Genomic DNA, 19,660 nt, shown 5'->3' on the forward strand with positions numbered 1-19,660 from the left:
TCTATATATCCCCTCTTTACCCCTGAAGCCTGGAAAGAGGACTGAGCAGACTCAGTCCAACCTAGCGTTTGTGCAAATGAGAAAAAGATGGCTTCCCTGGGGAGACACAGAGCCTTGGCAGCCTGCCCAGCACACAAACTGCACACACCAATGTGATGGCTCTAAGCCGGACATGTCCTTGTCTCCATCCCCAACAGAATTCAATTTATACTAGTGAACACACCCACACACTCCCCTACAAGTCAGGGAGAAGCAAGCCGCCGAGCATCCTGAAATAACAGGAGAGCTGTAACAAAAGAGGACTCCACGTGTTTTCAGAGCACTTCAGCCCATGTGGTAAGGGAAAGAATAAGAATTAAGGTAATACCTGGATATTATCCAAAAGGTGTTTTAAATGCTGCTCCTCATCATTAAAACAGACTCCACTGGAGGCTGCTGAGCATGGAAGTGCCATGGGGTCCGTTCTGTCCGAGATGAAGGAGGGGATGCCCGACTCGCTCCTCCCCTTCCACAATAACCTAGAGCAGGACCCTCAAGGGTGAGCCAAAGTTCTCTGTGCCCAGGAACACATGTCCGTGTTTCAGGATGAGCAATCATCAAATTTGATCCATTTTAATTGTCTCTCTGTGATCAAAGTCCCAGATCACCAAGTCTGACCTTCACATGATCCTGCGACACAGTAACTTTTTGCAGGGCTCTATGTCTTAGAGCAGATTGGTTCTAGAGAGTAGACCCCATCCCAGGAAGCTGATCACTAGGCAAATCTGGTGCTGCAGGAAATGGTCAGAGCCTTCCCCCTAAGCCTTAGTAATAACCACTTAAATTGACTATCTCCTCTATGCTTCTCAAAAATCCTATAACTCTCATGGTCTTGGATGCTGCCTATTGGAAGCCTCTTCCTGGAGGGGCTCACTTCTGCCTTCTTGGAAGCTAGACCTTTAGTCTTCCGGCACAGCTTGGGAGAAAGGAGTTGAATTGCCTTAGTGACCTTCCTCCTGACCCTTATATAAGGTCTCTGTTCACCTTTACAGCATCTCTTTCCAAGGAGGAAGCCTCTTCTCTCACCAGTTTGGGACCTTATGCCACCTCCCCTCTCCCTACAATCCTCTTGGCTGAATCAGAAACAAAAACAAACAAAAGCCCTACATGGCATCTGAAACTGAAGCATTTCCCCAGAGACGGTATTTCTGGAAAGGCAACTGTTGGCACACTAGAGGATCCCTGAGAGCTGGGGCTTCAAAGGTCGTGCTGTTCTATATGCAGGGCATTACTGCCTGGTTCTGCTCAAGAGTTCAGCTTAACCAGGTTTCCTGGAAGCAAAACAGAGCTTGGCTTCTTTCCAGGGCACCCCATACCCCTTAAAGAAACAACTTCCTTTTCCCTTGAACACTTCTGGGCATATTTGGAAAAGTGGCATGTGCAGAATCAGCTCCACAGTGGTTTTCCCCACACTGCCTCACTACCACTTTTGCTGGGGCAACTATCTCAGGCCAGAGGTCATTGTTCCCATTTCACTTTCAGCCAAGTCCTAATCTAACATTGCTGTGCCCAGAACCTGGGCCCGAGGGAGCTTCCTTCTAGCAAAACTTTCTTCCCTGATGGTTCTTGAGACCTGCTAAGGTGGACAGAACTTTGGCTGATTGACCTTTTATCAAAAAGTAGCAGAAACAAAATGGAATTCAAGGATCACATGGACAGACTCTGAAGTCCTGAAAGGTAACTTCAGCTGGGATGTGACCATTCATGGCTGTGTGACTTTGGAAAGTCACTGGACCTCTCTGTGCTTCAGTTTCCTCTCTGGCACATATCTTGCAAGGTTTGCAGTGAGCATGAAATGAGACAATGGATGTAAACAGCAAGAACAATACCTGGCTCATGATAGACACTACAGCGGTATTCGCTAGAACTATCAGAAGAGTATTATTGGACTTAATACATGTAAAGTACTTACGACAATGCTTGGAACACAGTACGTTCTAAAAATTAGCTCTTAGCTATTTCACCACCAATGACTCCTTTTTATCATTTCTATTCAACTGACATTTTAAAAATTCATGGTCTACCATTATATATTTTTCATGAGTAACGCAACTACCACATTTACTGATCAAAGACACCTACATAAATAAGATGGTCACATCAGATCAGTGTCTTCACCTTGGAAAGTGATAATTCCAGAGGAAAGCATAGAGACTTGATATTCAATTTAGCCCATAGAGCTGCTTGCTGGGAAAACAGACAACTTGCACAGGGCTTTCTGAATGATTGAAAATAGCTCATGGGTGCTTATTAAGAGTCTGCACAGACTTCCAGGCACATGGAATCCCAGAATATGAGCATGCCTTGAATGATACTAAAGATCTTGCAAAAAAGAGTGTAGAGAACATTTTGGTTTCTGTTTCTAACAAAGAGAACATACAGTGATTTCCACATGTCAAATTCCCTTTTGAGGCCAAGAGACTGGTCTCTAGGACTCATTGAAAGGGGTGTTCTGGAGAAAGAACAGGAGCTTCACCTTTTCCAGAAGGCATGGCTGTCTCCATGACTGACGGCAGAATGGGTCAACATCAAGTCACTCATTAACACGAGCTGGGAGAAACTCAGCATTACATATCTGAGAAGGAGGCAGGCCTGATTAATCTCCTGACATCTTCTGAAGGAAAACCAGAAAATGTAGTTGATTTAAATTAATGCACCACGGTGAGTGCACTAGAGAATCTTCAGTGGTTCTTCTACACATTAGTGATGCCTGGGTATTGTCCTCAGAGATTCTGAGCTCCTTGGTCTGGAGCAGGGCACAGGGACATTAAATGGGCTCTTCCACATCTAGAGAGACTGATTTAGACCTTTTGACAGTCTAAAGGCTTTTGAGACAGAATTGTTGAGTAGAAAGGTTTCTTTAAAGAGGAATGCAATTTAAAAACAGGAAACAAAGGGAGGGATCAGAGAACATTTCTTAAAACAGAAAAACACTCCAGGGCCCCCCTTCATTCTAAGAGGCAACAAGGACTGGTCCTGCCATTTTTATGAACGATGTAGGATCAAGTCCCCACCGCAACAGACAATGCAGGGAGTTTTTATTGATGTTAAAACAAGCCCGACACACCCAACAAATGCCAAGCTCACCCCAGTCCCAGGAGCTAAGCTGTCAGTTACAGAGAAACAGTCTTTCCAGATTCAGGGGCAAAGCAGCTTGGGAGGCTCTGGGGTTGGGTGCAGCTGACTGCCGAAGACAGGGCCACACAGCCTGCCACCGCTAACACCGCACAACCCATCACGGTGTGGTGCTTGGAAATAAAACAAAAAAACCTGGCTCCACGTCTCCACCCAGTCCGGTGGCTTCTGCCCATGGCACACCATGTAAGCAGGTCCAAGATCTAGAGAAAGGCCACGGTGAAGGCCGAAACTTCCTCATGAGGGGACAGTATGAAATGAGAAGCACCTGTGGGGGCACGCGTCTGGGCAGGTAAACAAGGCTTGTTTGCCGGTTTGCTGATGCTGCCCTGAATTTTCAAAGATCGATTTTACTAGGAATAAAGGATGCAACCTTGAAAGAGTGGATATTCAGTATATAGAACTTGCCACCGCAGAGGGTGCTGTGACTGAACTCAGAAACTGAGCTAAGGACGCAATTAAATGAGCACCCCGAAGCTGGAGAGCACACCCATGAAAGGCACCACCTCTCAAAATGCTGCTCAGCATCGCGGTCCCAGGCCCTGGGTCTGGCTCAGCAATGCACTGACTTTGCAATGATAAATCATCCCTCCTCACTCCCCACTCGCTGCCAAAAGAGTGACGCCACTGGTTATTTTCAAAACTGCCTGTTGAGAAAGTGACAATGACAATGAGGCCTCAATACAGATGTCATAAAGATGTGACAACTATGGAATATTCCTAAGTCCTTGTCACAAGGGAGACTGAAACACATGCATTAAGGCAACAACGACATCACCCAACTATGTCTGTAAAGGCTGACAAACCTATAGCTAGGGATAGAGTTTCTGAGGAACGTGCCAGAATAGGCTTGCCTTATCATGAAGCTTAGGGGAAAAAAAGCATTAATTTCCCAGTTTTCCTGCAGCAGTCTTCCATAGCCGAGGCCCGCTGCATACAGCTGCACTTCTGATGGTAACGGAGTGTGCCTAGTACCCTAACCGGAAGACCTCTGAGAGAGAAAGGGAGTGCTCTTAGTAGACGCCAGGACACAGGCCTACAGCTGGGCCAACCTGGAGATACCAGATGCATGAAGTCCCAAAGTTGGGTTTTAAATTTCATATGATAGAACTCAGGTTTTCTGAGGGTGATACTACATAAAATAACATTTCGTTATGTCCTGAACTTGAGTATAGGGTAGGAAAACTCAATCCACTTCTCGGGAGAATAAAATGGATTGGGGAGAGTGGGGGAGTCAATGCAGAGTGTGGGGGGTGAAGGGATCAGTGCCTCCCTCCTTGGTGCCTCATTTTTCACTTTAAGTCAATGGTGTACAACTTTGGTTCCATCCCTGGGGAGCCTTTAAAAAAATAACCCAGGCTGGGGCTCACCCCAGACCAAATAATTAATTCATCATTCTCTGAATTTTCTTAGAAAGTTACTGCAGACAGTTTCTGATATGTTTTGAAATGTCAAGAGTAAAGAAAGTTGAAAAAATTTCTCCAAGTCCATTTTGGAATCCCTTCCCCATGATAAACCTAATGAGCCCAGAGGAGGAAGACAGCATTGAGCCCTCAAAGGGGAGACCAAGTCCCTTTCTTCCTTCCGGTTTTCTCTTCCACTCCACACCTGTCTTGGCTTGTCGGTAACTTGGGATATAAAAACTGCCTTTGGGAGCAGGAGGGACTTTGCCATTCTTGCTTAGGCACACAGGATGAAAGTCACTTCCTGGGGCTCCTCAGGATGATGTGAAGTCTGTGAGGGTACATCCCCCCTCCCCATCCCTCCAAGGGCTTTCTGCCTTGACACCATTCTCCAGGGCCACCCCTATCATCTTCTGTGTGATTCCCCACATCTTACACCAGCAGTAGAAACACAACATGATGAAACTTAGCACAGGATTTCTGTCTTTCTCCACAAAACAAAATTAAAGTCCATCTTACTAAAAACCTATATGTATTTCCTGCTGAGAGAGAAAAATAGATCCAGTTTCAAAAACTATTTGGAAAGGAAATACAAAAGCGTATTTTCCTGTTCTTATTTCCATTAAGTGGTCACCCAGCCTTGGATCTGGAACATGAATCTTTATTTTGGGGGGTGACCTGGATGGCCAGAAGCATGCTCTGGAACTCTGGTCTGGTATAAGTTTTCTGAGAAGACCCAAAACCGATTCCCTTTGCTCTGTGCTGGCTTGTGAAGTCTATTTCATTTTTATTTGTGTTGCTATTGTGTTTAATGAATAATGAATGAATTCACAAGCCAGAATTCAGAAGTGGCTGTTTACAGCTGTGTTTTATGAAAATCATAGTCAAGGACTAGAAACAGAAGTAAAACTGGTTATATCTGCTTTGATACCATACACATAAGGGATTCAACTCTCAGATGTGATGTATTTTAATCTTAATGTGCACTTTTACCTTTTGTAACATTTGTATATTAGTTCCTACTCACATTTCCTCTCTCCTTCCACCCTGCCAAGAACAAAGGTATGGGTTCCTAGGTCTCACTGTAGAACGTTCTGGAATCTGGTAAAATTTTCAATATATTACTTTTTGCTTATGCTCCCACTTTATTAAAACTAAGCAAACATTTGTTCTTTAGCCAGGCAATCAAGTATTTTAAGAGGTCACCGCCTACTTCAAACAAGAATGGACCTTCAGGCTACTGAGAGGGGAGGGACCAGACTTGTCACCAACCAGAGTAGAGTGAAGAGAAGGAGGGCGGCAGGTGAACTGCCCATTTCGGGTCTTCTCAATGAAGCTTTTAATCTTGCTATTTCCTTTGTAAAAATGAAGTCAGAAGGAACGTCACTGCCAAACTGTTAACTCCCTTTTCTTCCTCTAACCCAAGTCAAGGGCCAGCAACTGAAGGGTATTGAGCAACCAGTGGAAGGCCAGAGGGTGCACCAGCCAGATGAACCCATTTGGGGTGGCGGTGGCTGAAGGAGACTGCCAACTAGATCAGCAGGTCGGAGGGTGGTGTGAGTGGAGGGCGGGACCTGGATAACTCTGGGCCACCGGAGACTGCTGTTTTAACGAGCCACGAATATCTTCTCCCAAATGCCATACTGCACTGCAAGAACTCAAGGGGACACATGGGTGGCTCAGCACAACATGTCACCAGTCCTGGGAAAGTCAGGACACAGAGACACTGAGAGAGGATGCCCAATCGTACTTTCCTAGGTGTCATTTTCTAGAGATGACAAAAGGGAGTCTACTCAGCTGAAGGAGAGGACTGACTGAACATGATTTGTTGTGTTGGATCCTAACAGTTTGGATTTATAAACAGGAGGAAGCTTCAATTCTGAACTTGGGCCATTCCTGAGCAGTTTAGATTCACATCCTTGTGGAGACTGGGTACAAATCGACACCAGGGCAAAGGTCAATTCAGGAAGAACAGCACCCCTAGTTCCAAGCCCCCCTGGCCCCACCCCCCTAGGCACTAACTCTGTCACTTGGCTCCTTATCTGAAGGGCCCTCTTCTCTTGAGAATTGCACATACTTTTTGATTATGAATTGGTACTTGACTGGCAGGTAGGGGAGTCCAGCTCAGGCAGCTTAATACTCATCCGAAATGATGATAAATGGAACACATGAACCTAAAACTAATTCATGGTAAGTTCTTCCAAGTTTACTTTAAATTACTGTATGGTTACATCTGATGTTCAAACTACCACTGCCATCAACTATAATCAATCAAGGTAAGAGTAAATAGACACATCTCCTGTATAAAGTCCACATAATTGATAAATTAGCAAGACTACTTTCCTGTAGTTAACATCAGCATCTACTAGTGGCCTCTGCTAATATTCCTCAGTTAATGTTTTTGTCTTTTCCTCTGGGTGATTTGGTTCTTTGAAAGCTCCTTTGCCTAACGGTGTCAGTAAGCTGCTGACCATGTTAGCCATGAAGGATCCCAGACTCATTTAGCTTACATCTAGCATATGGCACAAAGACTAATCTCTTAAAGGTGTTTATACCAACTGCCCCCCCTTGTTTTTTTTTACCATATAGCAAAAAAAGCATGAAGGGAATTTTATATGCAACATCTCTCTCAGTCCTACTCAACAACAGAAAGTAACTCTGCAAATCAAGAAGTGTTTCGGATGCCAGCGGTACCTTTGAGACGGACAGTTCCTTAGACTTAGACTCAAACAGGTGCTCCAGCCTGGAAGTGTCCACCTTAATAGGTTCCAGTTTCGACCACAGGAATTCTCTGCAGCGGCGGTTGTTCTTACATGGCCACTCGAACGGCCGCACTTCATTCCAGAATAGACGGATGGTCTTCTTTTTCTTCGTGAATGCTGGCTGACCCCGGGGTACCTGGGGCCACCCTAAGCCCTGAGGAGCGTTGAACACTGGAGGAGGAGGAGCCAATAAATTACCAGGGACAGGAGGGGGAGGCACGCTGTCCAACAGGGGCGGTGGGGGTGGGGGAGGCAAACCCAGGAAAGTGGGTGGGGGTGGGGGTGGAGGCCCCGGAGCGTCCCTGGGACCCAGGTCCACATCCAGGACGTCGACATCATCCTCCTCCCCCAGGTCAGTGAAATCCATGTCTTGGATTCTCAGCTCCCTCGGGTTGGCCATGAGCTGGTCCCAAATGTAGTCAGATTCCGTCTTCTGCTGTGCAGATGCTTTCTCTGGGACCTTGTCATTAGGCTCGGCATCAGCAGAGACAGACCCTCTCCCCAGGTCCCCACTGTTGAATTTCTCAGCAAAGGCTTTCACGCTGCCCCGATTGTCCAGACAGCCAACGTCCACCCTCCTGACGCTCTCATCCTGGGCCAGAGAGTTGGCCTGCAGGGTGGATATCCTGCTAGCCAGACTGGCTACTGGCTCCGTGCCCGGCTCAGCCCTGCCGGTCTCACCCTCCCCCTTCTCCTCGTCATCTGTGGGCTTTCTGTTATGGGCATACAGCATGTCCAGCATGAACCGTTTGTTGGTGAGGATGTCGCCACACTGTTCATTTACACCAGCATCCTGAACACCCGTGGACCACAAACCTGAAAGCATACAGGAGGGGAAAAAATGAGAAAGTGGCAAGTGCCTTAGCACTGTGAGAAATGAGTTAGGTAATATGGAGGCCTTATACATAGAGAAAACACCGAAATGAAGTAACTAAAGAGGAGGGTGGTCCTGGCTGACAAGATGCCCTTGACCAGGAAGAGATGCTGCATTCAAGTCACAATGACCTCCTCCAGGACCCAACTCTGGTAGGTAGGACACTGCTCCTGGCTCCCACCTTGGCTCATAAGAATATTTCCCCCGCTTTTCCTGCCCACTCACGACAGCTGGTCAGGACCACCCAGCCGCAGGTAACTAACGGGCTACTGTCCTAACTAGACACAGGGAGGCAAAGAAGATGCTCCCTCGCCCATCACAGAACAGGTGTTGGAAAGGCTGTAGACTCATGTCCCTCTCCCCTCTACTCCACACGTACACCAGCCTGGCTCAAAGTGCCCTGTCACTGGTGGCACTTTAAGTCCACCGTCATCAGTCTTTGGGAAACCCTTACTGCTGCCTGGCACCCTCATCCATGACCTCTCTTGGGTGACTTTTCCCACCTCCCCTCTCTCCTCCAACCTCCCCACCTTCACGCATCTTCACACAAGCATGGCCTTGCTTCCTGGTTCAAGAGCTTAGCAGAAGTCAGAGGAGATGTTCCAGGGCCTCCTCCAGCCTCCCCCCACCCACACCTGAACCCCAGCCATGGCCTCTCTCCTGTCACTACTGATAAACCATCCCTCCTAGCAGGGTCAACATGCCACCTGTGCATTTGGAAGCTATTCAAGCAGTTCTTTGTCCATTTCCCATGCCCCCCACTAGACCTTCCTGCTGGCATATAAACATGGCATAATTTCACTCATCTTCCAACAAAAACACCTCACTTGACGCTACTTAGCCCTAGAGCCATAATCCAACATTTCTCCTTTCCTTTAAAGTAAAGCTGCTTCTTAGAGTTGTTTTGCTCACTACTCCAATTTTTCTCTTTATTCTCTCTTAAACCCAGTCTAATGAAGATTTTGCTCTCACCATCTTTGAAAGCTGCTCTTTCCCAGGTGATCAAAGACTTTCCTGTTGTCACTAGACCCAGCAGATGGCTCCATCCTTGACTTAGGTCCTTCACTTGGCTTCCAGGACATTACATTCACCTGATCTCCTTCCTTTTTCTGGCTGCCTTTCTCAATCCCCTGTGCTGGTTCCTCCTTCTCTTTAACCTTGAAATGTCCTTGGTCTTCTTGTGTTCTTAGACACTCACTCTCTTAGACACTATCTCATCCAGTCTCCGGGCCTTAGGACCACCCCGCCCTCACCCTCACACCCTCTCGGAACCTGCTTCTCCTGCAGTTAGCTGTTCCCTAACTCAGACATGGCAATTTTCATCCACCTTGCTGCCAATTCCAAAAATGTCAGAGTCATCTGACTTCCTCTTTTTTTATCCTGCACATCCAACACACCAGGGTGTCCTGTTAGCTACATCATCCTGTCACATCTAGAATCTGACCACTTTTCTCATCTCATCGCCTGCCCTGCCACAGCCCTGGGCCAAGCCAGCATGGTTTCCTGCCTGCAGCACAGGAAGGGTGCCCCCCAGCTGGCCCCAACTTCCACCCTTGTCCCCTTAGAGACAGTCCTTAACACAACAGCCACATGATGTATTGAAATGGTTGATCATTCCTTTCTGCTCAATGTCTTCTAATGGTGCCACATTTCATTAAGACAAAAAGCCATTGTGATCTTTCAATGTTCACAAGCCTTGCACAAATGCACCTTAATTTTCTTGACAAACATGCCTGAACCTCTTTAGCTACAGTAGCCACTTGACATCCCTAGACCTCACCAGGCCTGATCTGGCCTCAGGGCCTTTGCCCATCCTGGGACAAACCACACCCATTTAACCACACAATTTGCTTCTCAACCTCCTTTTAGGTCTTTGGTCACACAGTATCTTCTCAGTGAAGTCCTACCCCAACCACTTTGTTTAGAATTGTGCAACACTCCCTCCCTCTCCCCAACGCTATTTATCACCCTTTCCGGTTTTAGTCACCAGAGCATTTATTACTGCCTAATCTTCCACACATTTTCCGTATTTATTTTATTGTTGCCTTTGTCCTACCACTAGAACAATTATAATTACTTGTTAAGCTGTCCTCTTTATTGGAATGTAAACTCTACCAGAGCAAGGACTGGGGTTTTTTATTGCTGTTGCTCACTGCTGGATTCCCAGCATCTAGGATGAATCAATGAATACATGAACGGTCAGGAATGATATTCTTCTAAGTTTGCTTCCTAAGGGCCAGTAAGACTGCTTGGTAGACATTCAGGATATGAGTTCCATCAGATATCCAGGGCCTCTGTGGATACTTGTGTTGAGGGATGGCAGAGACCTAGGCCATGGACGTGAGCCTCAGGAGCTCTTGTTCTACCAAAGGAGAATGGACCAATCAAACACATCGGGGAAGACACTGGTCTGTCCTACATGGCTCTGCCTTCATCTTAAAGTAGGCATTGACAAAGGCCTCCTGGTGCTATTTCTTCCAGTGTAACTTTATCCTCTCTGTCCCTTGCTCAGCAGTGGTCTGACCTCACCAAAGGACCAACACCAGAACGAAGAGCTCTTGAACTCTCTTGCAGGTTTCACAAAATACACTTAGGAGACAACTACCATCAAAGAGGGAGGAGATGGCATTTGAGGACATGATGGGAACATCTGGATGTTTGGAGTCCTTGTGACTGGCCAGTCCGGTAAATAGGAAGGCTGTTTTGAGGTCAGAGGACTACTGTAGATAGAGTGGCTGACTTGTCCCTTTCCCCGTTTAGTGGGAAATGTGGAAGTTTCTTATTTTGTCAATAAGTCTCTTTGTTCACTTAGGTCTTCTTGTATCACTATGTAGTATGCTCCTTTGTCTGTAAAAATTTCCTTTGCTCTGAAGTCTACTTTGATCCTAATATAGCATCTCCTGTGTTTCTTTGATCAATGTTAGCATGATGTATCTTTTCCCAACTTTTAACTTTCCATCTGCCTGTGCCATTATGTTGGAAATCAGTTTTATACACATGGCATACGCTAGGTTGTATTTTTGTCCACTCTGCAAATCTCCATATTTTCATTTGAATTATTGACGTGTTTGGGCTTCAGTCTGCCACTTTAGTTTTTATTCATTCCCTTTGTTTTAGTTCCTTTTTCTCCTGTTTTTTGGTCTCCTTTTTTTGAACACTTTTTTAGAATTTCAATTTGATTTATAGTTTTTGAGTACATTGCTGCATATAATTTTCTTAGCCGTTGCTCTAGGCATTACAATATGCACACTAATTTACCTGTCAGTATTGATGTTTTACACTTTGAAGCATAAAACTCTTACTTCCATTTAGAACCCTTTACCACCCCCCTCCTAAAAAATGTAATTATCTTAAGTATTTCCTCTACATACATTGAGCACTACATCACATGTGTTATGCTTTTTGCTTCCATGATCACATACTAGATTTAAGAAACTTATGAGGCAAAAGACAGTCTTTTCTATTGACTACTTTTATCCATTCCACTGCTATTTTTCTTTCTGAAGTTCCAAGCCTTCTGTCATCATTCCCTTTCTGTTCAGAGAACCTTCTCTAGCCATTACTTAAGGAAAGGTCTTAATGTATCTCTTAGTGTTTCTTTAACTAAATCCTCTTAGTTCTTCTTTAAGTGAGAATATCTTTATTTTCTCTTCCTTCTTAAAGGCTACTTTTTCTGGATACAGAATTCAGGGTTGATAAGTCTAGTCCTGGAGGACTTGACAAATGCTGTGCTGCCTCCTGCTCGTCTGTTTCAGAAGAGGGACTGGCTTGCCATGTGAATTGGTGTCCCTCTCTAGTAACATGTGGTTTCTTCCTATTCACCTTCAAGACTTTTTATTTTTGGTCTTTAGTTTTCAGAACCTGGCTTATCATTTGTCTTGGTATGAATTTCTTTGGCTTTATCCCCATTACTATTTGCTTAGCTTCTTAAATCTGTGGGTTTACACCTTTTCCCAAATTTGGGAAATTTCAGTCATTATTTCTTCAAATATTTTTTCCAGCATTGCACCCTCTTCCCTCTCATTCTCAGACTCTGATGAGATGGATGTTAGTTCTCTGGATATAGTCTCACAAGTACCTGAGGCTCTGTTCATTTTTTCCGTCTGTTTTTTTTCCCCTCTGTTATTCAGGTTTGGTAATTTCTACTCCTCTGTTTTCAACTGCATATTTATTTCCTTTGTTTTCTCCAATCTACTATACAGCCTCTATTTTATTTTGGCCATTGCAGTTTTTCAGTTCTATAATTTCCCTTTGGTTCTTTTTTGTATCTTCTATTTCTTTGCTATGATATTTTATTTCTTTCATGTATTTCCTAAATGTAACTATTTACTGGAACATTAGTAGCATTATGGCTGTTTTCAAAATCCTTGTCAGATAATTCCAACATCTGGCTCATCTCAGGGTTGGCATTTGTTGCTGGTCTTTTCCCACTCAAGTTGTGAGTGCCCTAGTTTTTGATATGACAAGTGATTTTAGACTGTCTCCTGGATATTTTGGGTATTATTTGCTAGATTTTGGATCATGTTTAATCTTCTCTTTCAGCAGGCAGGTGGGCTGTACAGGTCTTGGTGAGGGTAGATGTTTAGCTCCCTACTGGGTCCAACTGTCACCACCCTAGCAAGAGGGTTGAGTTGCACTTCTTCACTGCAAATGGGCAGGGTGGGGGGTCAGCAGCCTCTTGACCCCATGGGCATCCTTCCAGTGAAAATGGAACACTTACTCACATGGCCTCCAAGTGGAGGTGAAGGCTCAGCTTCCCACTGGTCCCTACTGATTCTGGGTTGGGGAGAATAGACTGCAGACTAGTTCCACCTCCAACCACATCATTCTCTTTTTACATTGGGTAGAGATGGAGGCTGAGGCCCCTGCTGGGCCCAGCTGGTATCAGAGAAGGAGGGCAGGGGAACTAGAATGCTGATTAGTCTTCTTCCATGGCCTCCGTAAGTCTGTCTCCTGCTGGGTGAAGGTGAAGGCTCAGGATCTCTACAAGACCCCACTGACACTTCCCTTATAGGGGAACTGGGATGCCACTTGCTTTTGCACTGTAGGGGATAGAATATTAGTTCCTCATTAGGAGAACTACTCTAGCAAGGAAATGAGAGAGCGCTATCTGCTTCTATTGGGCAAGGGATAGAAGACTGGCTCCCTACTAAACATTGTTCACACCACAGAGCTGGGAGGAGGAAGAAGGGGAGCAGTGTCATCCCTGCTCCTGTAGGGTGGCAGTTACAGAAGATCACCTCCTCTTTGGTGTCACTAAAGCTACTGAGTATGGGAGGGGCAGGACAACAGCAGATTTTCCATTAGGGCTTGTTTAGGGTAGAAAATGTATTAATAGACAAAAGCTTTTCTGTTCTGTTAGACAATCCTTTCCCCAATTCTTTGGCTACAGGAATAGAACTTAATTGGAACTTCACTGTCATGTCATTCACATCCAAAGGTCCTTAGACAGTCTGCCTTCTTTCCATTTTTCAGAGTCCTCCTATGATTGATTGTTCTGTTATGCCCAGGCTGTTGATATTTTCATTGTAAGAAGGAGGACCTGGGAACAATAGAGCTGCTGTGTCTTAGCCAGATGCCTCTACATTCAATTATTCATCAACGGTTTTTTGAGCCTCTACCATGTTCTTAGGTCTACAGCAAGGAAGTAAGGATTCGTGATGAACAAGACAGACATCCTGTCTTCACAAAGCTTATATTCAAATGGAGGTAAAGGACAGTTATACAAGTCATTACTGCAAACTGCAATGAGTGCTACCATAAAGCCTCATACTGATGTCGTGGAGCAGAACATGGGAAACAAAAAGAAAGCCACACAACCAGAAAAAGTTGAGACCCTTTCAAGCCCTACAAACTCATTTCTGAATAACGGATACTATCGTCAGAAAGAAGATTGAGTCTGGGAACTGAGGAGGGCACTTGTTGGGATGAGCACTGGGTGTTGTATGTAAGTGAGGAACCATGGAAATCTACCTCAAAAACCAAGAGCACACTTTACACACTGTATGTTAGCCAATTTGACAATAAATTATATTTTTAAAATAAATAATAAAAGAATTAGTCTCCTACATTTTGCCTCCCTCTCTGTTTTTATTTTATTAAATACAGAGAACTAAGGGTTGCTGGAGAGATGGTGGGAGGGGTCATGAGTTATTTGGGTGACAGGCATTAAGGAGGGCACTTTTGGGGATGAGCACTGGGTGTCATATGGAGGAGATGAATCAGTGGGTTCTACTTCTGAAGCCAAGACTACACTGTATGTTAACTAACTTGAATTTAAATGCGTAAAAAAGAAATCAGATTGAGAATTGTTATGATTGCCTTCGTGATCTGAGAACATTCTGAAAGGCAAGAGCTCTGATGACGGAGCTGCCCTGGCTCCACAGCTGCTGTCTGTGCCTCTGAGCAGTGGGATTTTCGAGGAGCTAAAGTTACAACAAATAAACATGATCACGTGTCTTAATAGCACCAGACTGAAGCAGAGAAAAAGCACCGCAAAGCCCTAATTCCTGAGTCGATACACTTGGATACTGACTTTGGGAGAAAGTTGGTGTTTCTTCACTGGGAGTAGAGTCCATTTTTGGAAAGTTGCCCTTATTTGGAAAAATACTGGACAATCTGATCCAAAAAAGTCCTGTTCCTTGGCTTCTTTTCACTAATCCAACTTGTTGATACGTTTTAGGCTTGCTAAACCAAGTGACGATGAATAGTTCCTAGAGCTATTTATAATAACTTAAACATGATTTAAGGCCAAAGTGATCAAGACAACATACCCATCTGTACTGTGACCCTAATAACATTAAATGAGAACACTGACAAGTAGAATTTGGGAGACTAACTGGAATCTGACTTGGAAAGAAATTAAGTTAATATCAATATATATAATACTTTCTAGCAATACATCTTCAACAAGACACAAGATTTTCAATGCAATAATTACTAAGATATAAACTAATAAAGTCTTCAAGTCCCATTTTCAGTGCATCATAGGGACTAGCAATGCCAAGTATAAAATTTAATAAATAGCTGGTGAAAAACTCAAATATTAACCAAGACTAAGCCATTGATTGATAGTTCTTGTGGCAGACATTATGGCTTCATTCATTCATTCATTTATTCCATTTTCATTCACATACCCATGCTTCAGAGACCACATGTTCTTCATCTCTGAACTAACAAGCCATGCATGGGTCATGTCACTGGTTGGTAGACCCCTGCAGAGCCTTCGTGCTGCACTTTGGGCCCAAGGCATAGGCTCCTTGAGTGTGTGTCACTGTGTAGCTTACTGAAGGCTGGCTAGTAGGACATGCCTCCACTGATGAGAAATGTTAGATGAGAGAGGGGGCCTGTCATCTCAATAGCACACAAGTCATGGGTGGGAAAACCAACCCAATGGTGTTGCATATGAACCAGAATTCAGATGATTATATGAATCTTTTACAATTCCAATAACCCTAGGGGCGCCTGGGTGGCTCAGTTGGTTAAGCATCCAACTATGGCTCAGGTCATGATTTCACAGTCTGTGGGTTCAAGCCCCATGTCTGGCTCTGTGCTGACAGCTCAGAGCCTGGAGCCTTCTTCAGATTCTGTGTCTCCCTCTCTCTCTGCTCCTCCCCCACTCACTGTCTCTTTCAAAATAAAATGAAGACATAAAAAGACATAAACAAATTCCGATAGCCCACTGTGGCACCCTCCCTGAGTGCCCAGCGAGGATTCATGTTCCCGTTGGCCTTTACCATCACACAGATGAACTGAATGAATATCACCTATAATACCAAGAAGAACAAATTCCATAAAGGAAAGCATATACTTTATACCAAAGAAACGCATGCCCCTGAGAATGTTGTAGAAAGTTACATAAATTATATATATCCATTACAGCACATCCAATTGACCTGCCACTTTTTGGAAGTCCTCATTCAGTTCATTTTAACAAATTTGCTCTGGTCTGAAATGCCCATTGTAATGGTTTGGCACACTTCACTGAAGAAACTTTCAAGGGAGCAGATGGCAACACAACATATGTCTACATTTAAATCAGAAAAAGAGCTACATCTACTATTAACAAGCAATTAGAAGGAAATGAGGAATTTGTCTTTTGGGGCTTATTCCTCAGGAAAAGTCCTTTGCTGCCCTCATTATCAGGCCCTTTCCCACCTGTACTGTGATGGTGTGACAGCCCGGCAGCAGGGGCCGCCTCCCCCAGGGGCAGGAAGGTGCGGGCTGCCGACAGTGTGTCCACATCTCTCACCTCCAGACACCAGGTGTCACGGGCAGGGAGTGAGCTGAGCCAGGAGGTGACCTCAGTGGCCGGCAAACCAGGTGCCCCACCTCAGGGTTCCCCGGGACGGGCTTACTGAGCAAAGGGGCTGCATTACCAGGTCCCCTGTCCCTGGAGGGCTTGTCTTCCTTCTCCTCCCTCTCTAACGTGCTGCTGGAGGACGAGATGCTGGAGGCGGAGCAGTTGTCCTTCTCGTTCACCTCCTCGCTCTGCCTCTCTTTCTCACTGAGGGAGGCCCGCTCTTCTGGCTCTTGCTCCAATGCTCGCTCCGATTCACGCTCTGCTCCCTCGCAGGCAGGGTCTACTTCAGGGCTGGCCTCGTCTGCGCCCTGCCCCACCTCCACCTCCGGTCCAGGCTCCAGATCCCCAGCACTTGCTGGTAGAGACAACAATGGAAATTATAATCACAACAGGAATTCCTCGGGAATGTCAAGTGCGTAGTGAAAGTAGACCTGAGGTGGTTTCTCTTGGCTGTCAGTTGGCAAAATTCTAAAGATGACCCTCAAGATTCCCATCCCCTGGTCAGTTAAACACTAAACACTAATACTGCTGGAAAGGGACCGTGTAGCCTGAGGTCTCAAGTCACGTGAGTTTAAGATATAGAGGTTATCTAGGGGGGGCCTGATTCAATCTGGTGAGACTTAAAACAGGTGTTTTCTGACAGGCAACAAAAAAAGTCAGAGAGATTAGAAGTGTGTGGCTTAAGGGGCGCCTGGGTGGCTCTATTGGTTCAGCGTCTGACTTTGGCTCAGGTCATGATCTCGCAGTTTATGGGTTTGAGCCCTGTGTCAGGTTCTTTGCTGACAGCTCAGAGTCTGAAGGCTACTTCAGATTGTGGGTCTCCCTCTTTCTCTGCCCCTCCCCTGCTCACTATCTCTTTCTTAAAAATAAACAAACCTTAAAAAATAAAAAAGAAGCTTGTGGCTTTAAAGATGGAGGGGCCATGTGACGGACAAGGAATGTGAGTGTTCCCTAAAACCTGAGACCAATTCCTGGTCAACATGAAATAAAGAACAGGGACTTTGGAGCTGTGAGCACGAGAAACTGATGTCTGCCAACAACAGAAATGAACCTGGAGGTGGATTCTTCCCAGGGCCTCCCAGTAAGAGACAGGCTAGCCACAGCCTTGACTGTGGCCTCGTGATACCCAGGGTGGAGATACTAAATAGCTCTAGTTTGAATCGCTGTATTTGTGGTAATTTATTACACTGCAGTAGCCGCCTGATGTTTTATCAGTAGCCAAACCAGTGAGGCTTGTACTAGGTTTGCTCATAATTTGAAGTTAGTCCCTAAATCTGAAAGCTGTTCAGGAGAATCACTCTTGCACACAGAACTATTTGGAAACCTATCAAAACTGGCAATTTGGTGCTTGTAGCAAGGTAAAATGCTTCCGCTCCCCTATGTGACATCCTTGAAGGAACAGGAAAACGGCACAGTATGGCTTTGCATGGTTTTAGGGAACAAATCTCTTAGCTGTGCACAGTGTATGGGTAGCAAGTGATTGATAAAAGAAAAAATTCTTTTGATTTTTTACTTTTTTATGTTCATTTTTGAGACAGAGAGAAACAGAGCATGAGTGGGGGAAGAGCAGAGAGAGAGAGAGAGAGAGAGAGAGAGAGAGAGAGAGAGAGAGAGAGAATCTGAAGCAGGATCCAGGCTCTGAGCTGTCAGCACAGAGCCCAATGCAGGGCTCGAACTCATGAACTGTGAGATCATGACCTGAGCCGAAATCAGATGCTTAACCAACTGAGCTACCCAGGCATCCTGAGAAAAGAAAAAACTCTGGGCCAACTGTCATGTGTGAAGGCCAGAGGAGGACAGGTCAGTCCTGAGAGTATGACCCTCAGGGCTGGGTAAAACAGCGTTGTTGGAACCCTGGCAGTGTGCCCCAAGCATGTGTGCTGAGGCCCTAGGCATATGCTACTCAAAGCAATACAGAAATTCAGCAGGATCTGCCTGGGGCAGGACCCGTGAGAGACCCTGTAAGAACAAGCACACTAGGAGCCCCTCTGGAGACATCCTGCTGATTCAGGTGAGTGGGGACTGGCTGGCAATGACAAAGGCAGAAGAGGCCCTCCAGGAGACCAGGCAGGGCAGTTACTATGGGAAAGCTCAGGCCTCACTGGGCAGGGGCCCCCGCTGCCCTCAGCTTCCCAGCCAGAAGCCATCGTGCCAGTTCCAACTGGGCCCAATACCCTCACTCCTCATTTGCTCTTAGGCCGCCTTCTTCTGAGGACAAGGGAATTGAGGAAGTTGCAACCCCAGATTTTCCTCCTGGCCTTGGGTAACTTCCAACTCCAAAGGGAAGCAGTACTCCTCCATTGGGACTCTCTCCAGAGCCCTTTGGGCAGGAACTGGGTGTAGAGGTCACAGAGCCTCACCATTCCACCTGCCCGTGGTCTCATGACCAGCTATGTATCTTCTAGCCTCGGACAGGAACCTGCTTCCCTGGGAGACTGGAGGAAGGCAGGCCAAGGTGGCAAACCCCTCTGCTGTCAACTGGCTGTCCTTGCTGGGTGTCCCTGAGAGAGATGGTTATGAGACCTAGTGATATGAGGACAAAGTTTCCAGGCAGAGATATGTCACCTGGCAATAGTAGGAGAAAGCCAACAGACATACAACCCTGAGCTCACATGCCTAAGAATAGGCATGTTGGACACTTCTCCTTAAAAGCAAAGACTTTGCTGAGGGCGGGGAAAGAGCAAATATGTCCTTGAGAAAAAATTCCCTTTGATACTGAAGGAGTTTTTATGGTGATCTTTTTTTCATCTGATAGTAAAGTATTCAGCCAGGGATACACGCCTTCATTTACAAGCATGGCAGAAGCACAGTGTTACCCACAGCCTTGTCATCCTTTGGTTGACAGAGGCATATGTCCTTGCACACACTTACTCCAGAATAGCCACATCAAAACGAAAATGTGTTTCCAACCGTCTAGCATGTGGCATGCATTTGACTTTTAATTGGTGAGCATATGGCGACAACTGGTTGGGTGCCTCCAACGTGGCTTTATCACTGCCAGGGAGGTGGGTGCAGCGGGCTGCCATATGCGAAAGCCTGTGTCTACTCTCCATCCCCAGGACCCCGGGCAGAGTAGGAAAGACACACGACTTGCTGGTTTGACTTCAGCCTACATGCCCTCCACTGCCACATTTCCTTCCACGAG

At 45.7% G+C, this 19,660-nt stretch overlaps 1 protein-coding gene across 1 annotated transcript in view; it reads right to left on the minus strand.

The window, feature by feature from the left end:
- FHOD3 (formin homology 2 domain containing 3) overlaps nt 1–19,660 on the minus strand; it is a 396,352-nt gene that overhangs the window by 51,887 nt on the left and 324,805 nt on the right. Inside the window, exons 18-19 of the mRNA XM_029921560.1 lie at nt 16,592–16,870; nt 7,272–8,155 (exon numbers count right to left, since the gene is read on the minus strand). Of these exons, the coding sequence (XP_029777420.1) occupies nt 7,272–8,155; nt 16,592–16,870 (1,163 nt within the window). The remainder of the gene's footprint in view (nt 1–7,271; nt 8,156–16,591; nt 16,871–19,660) is intronic.

This window comes from Suricata suricatta, chromosome 14 (genome assembly GCF_006229205.1).
Source record: "Suricata suricatta isolate VVHF042 chromosome 14, meerkat_22Aug2017_6uvM2_HiC, whole genome shotgun sequence".
NCBI lineage: Eukaryota > Metazoa > Chordata > Mammalia > Carnivora > Herpestidae > Suricata > Suricata suricatta.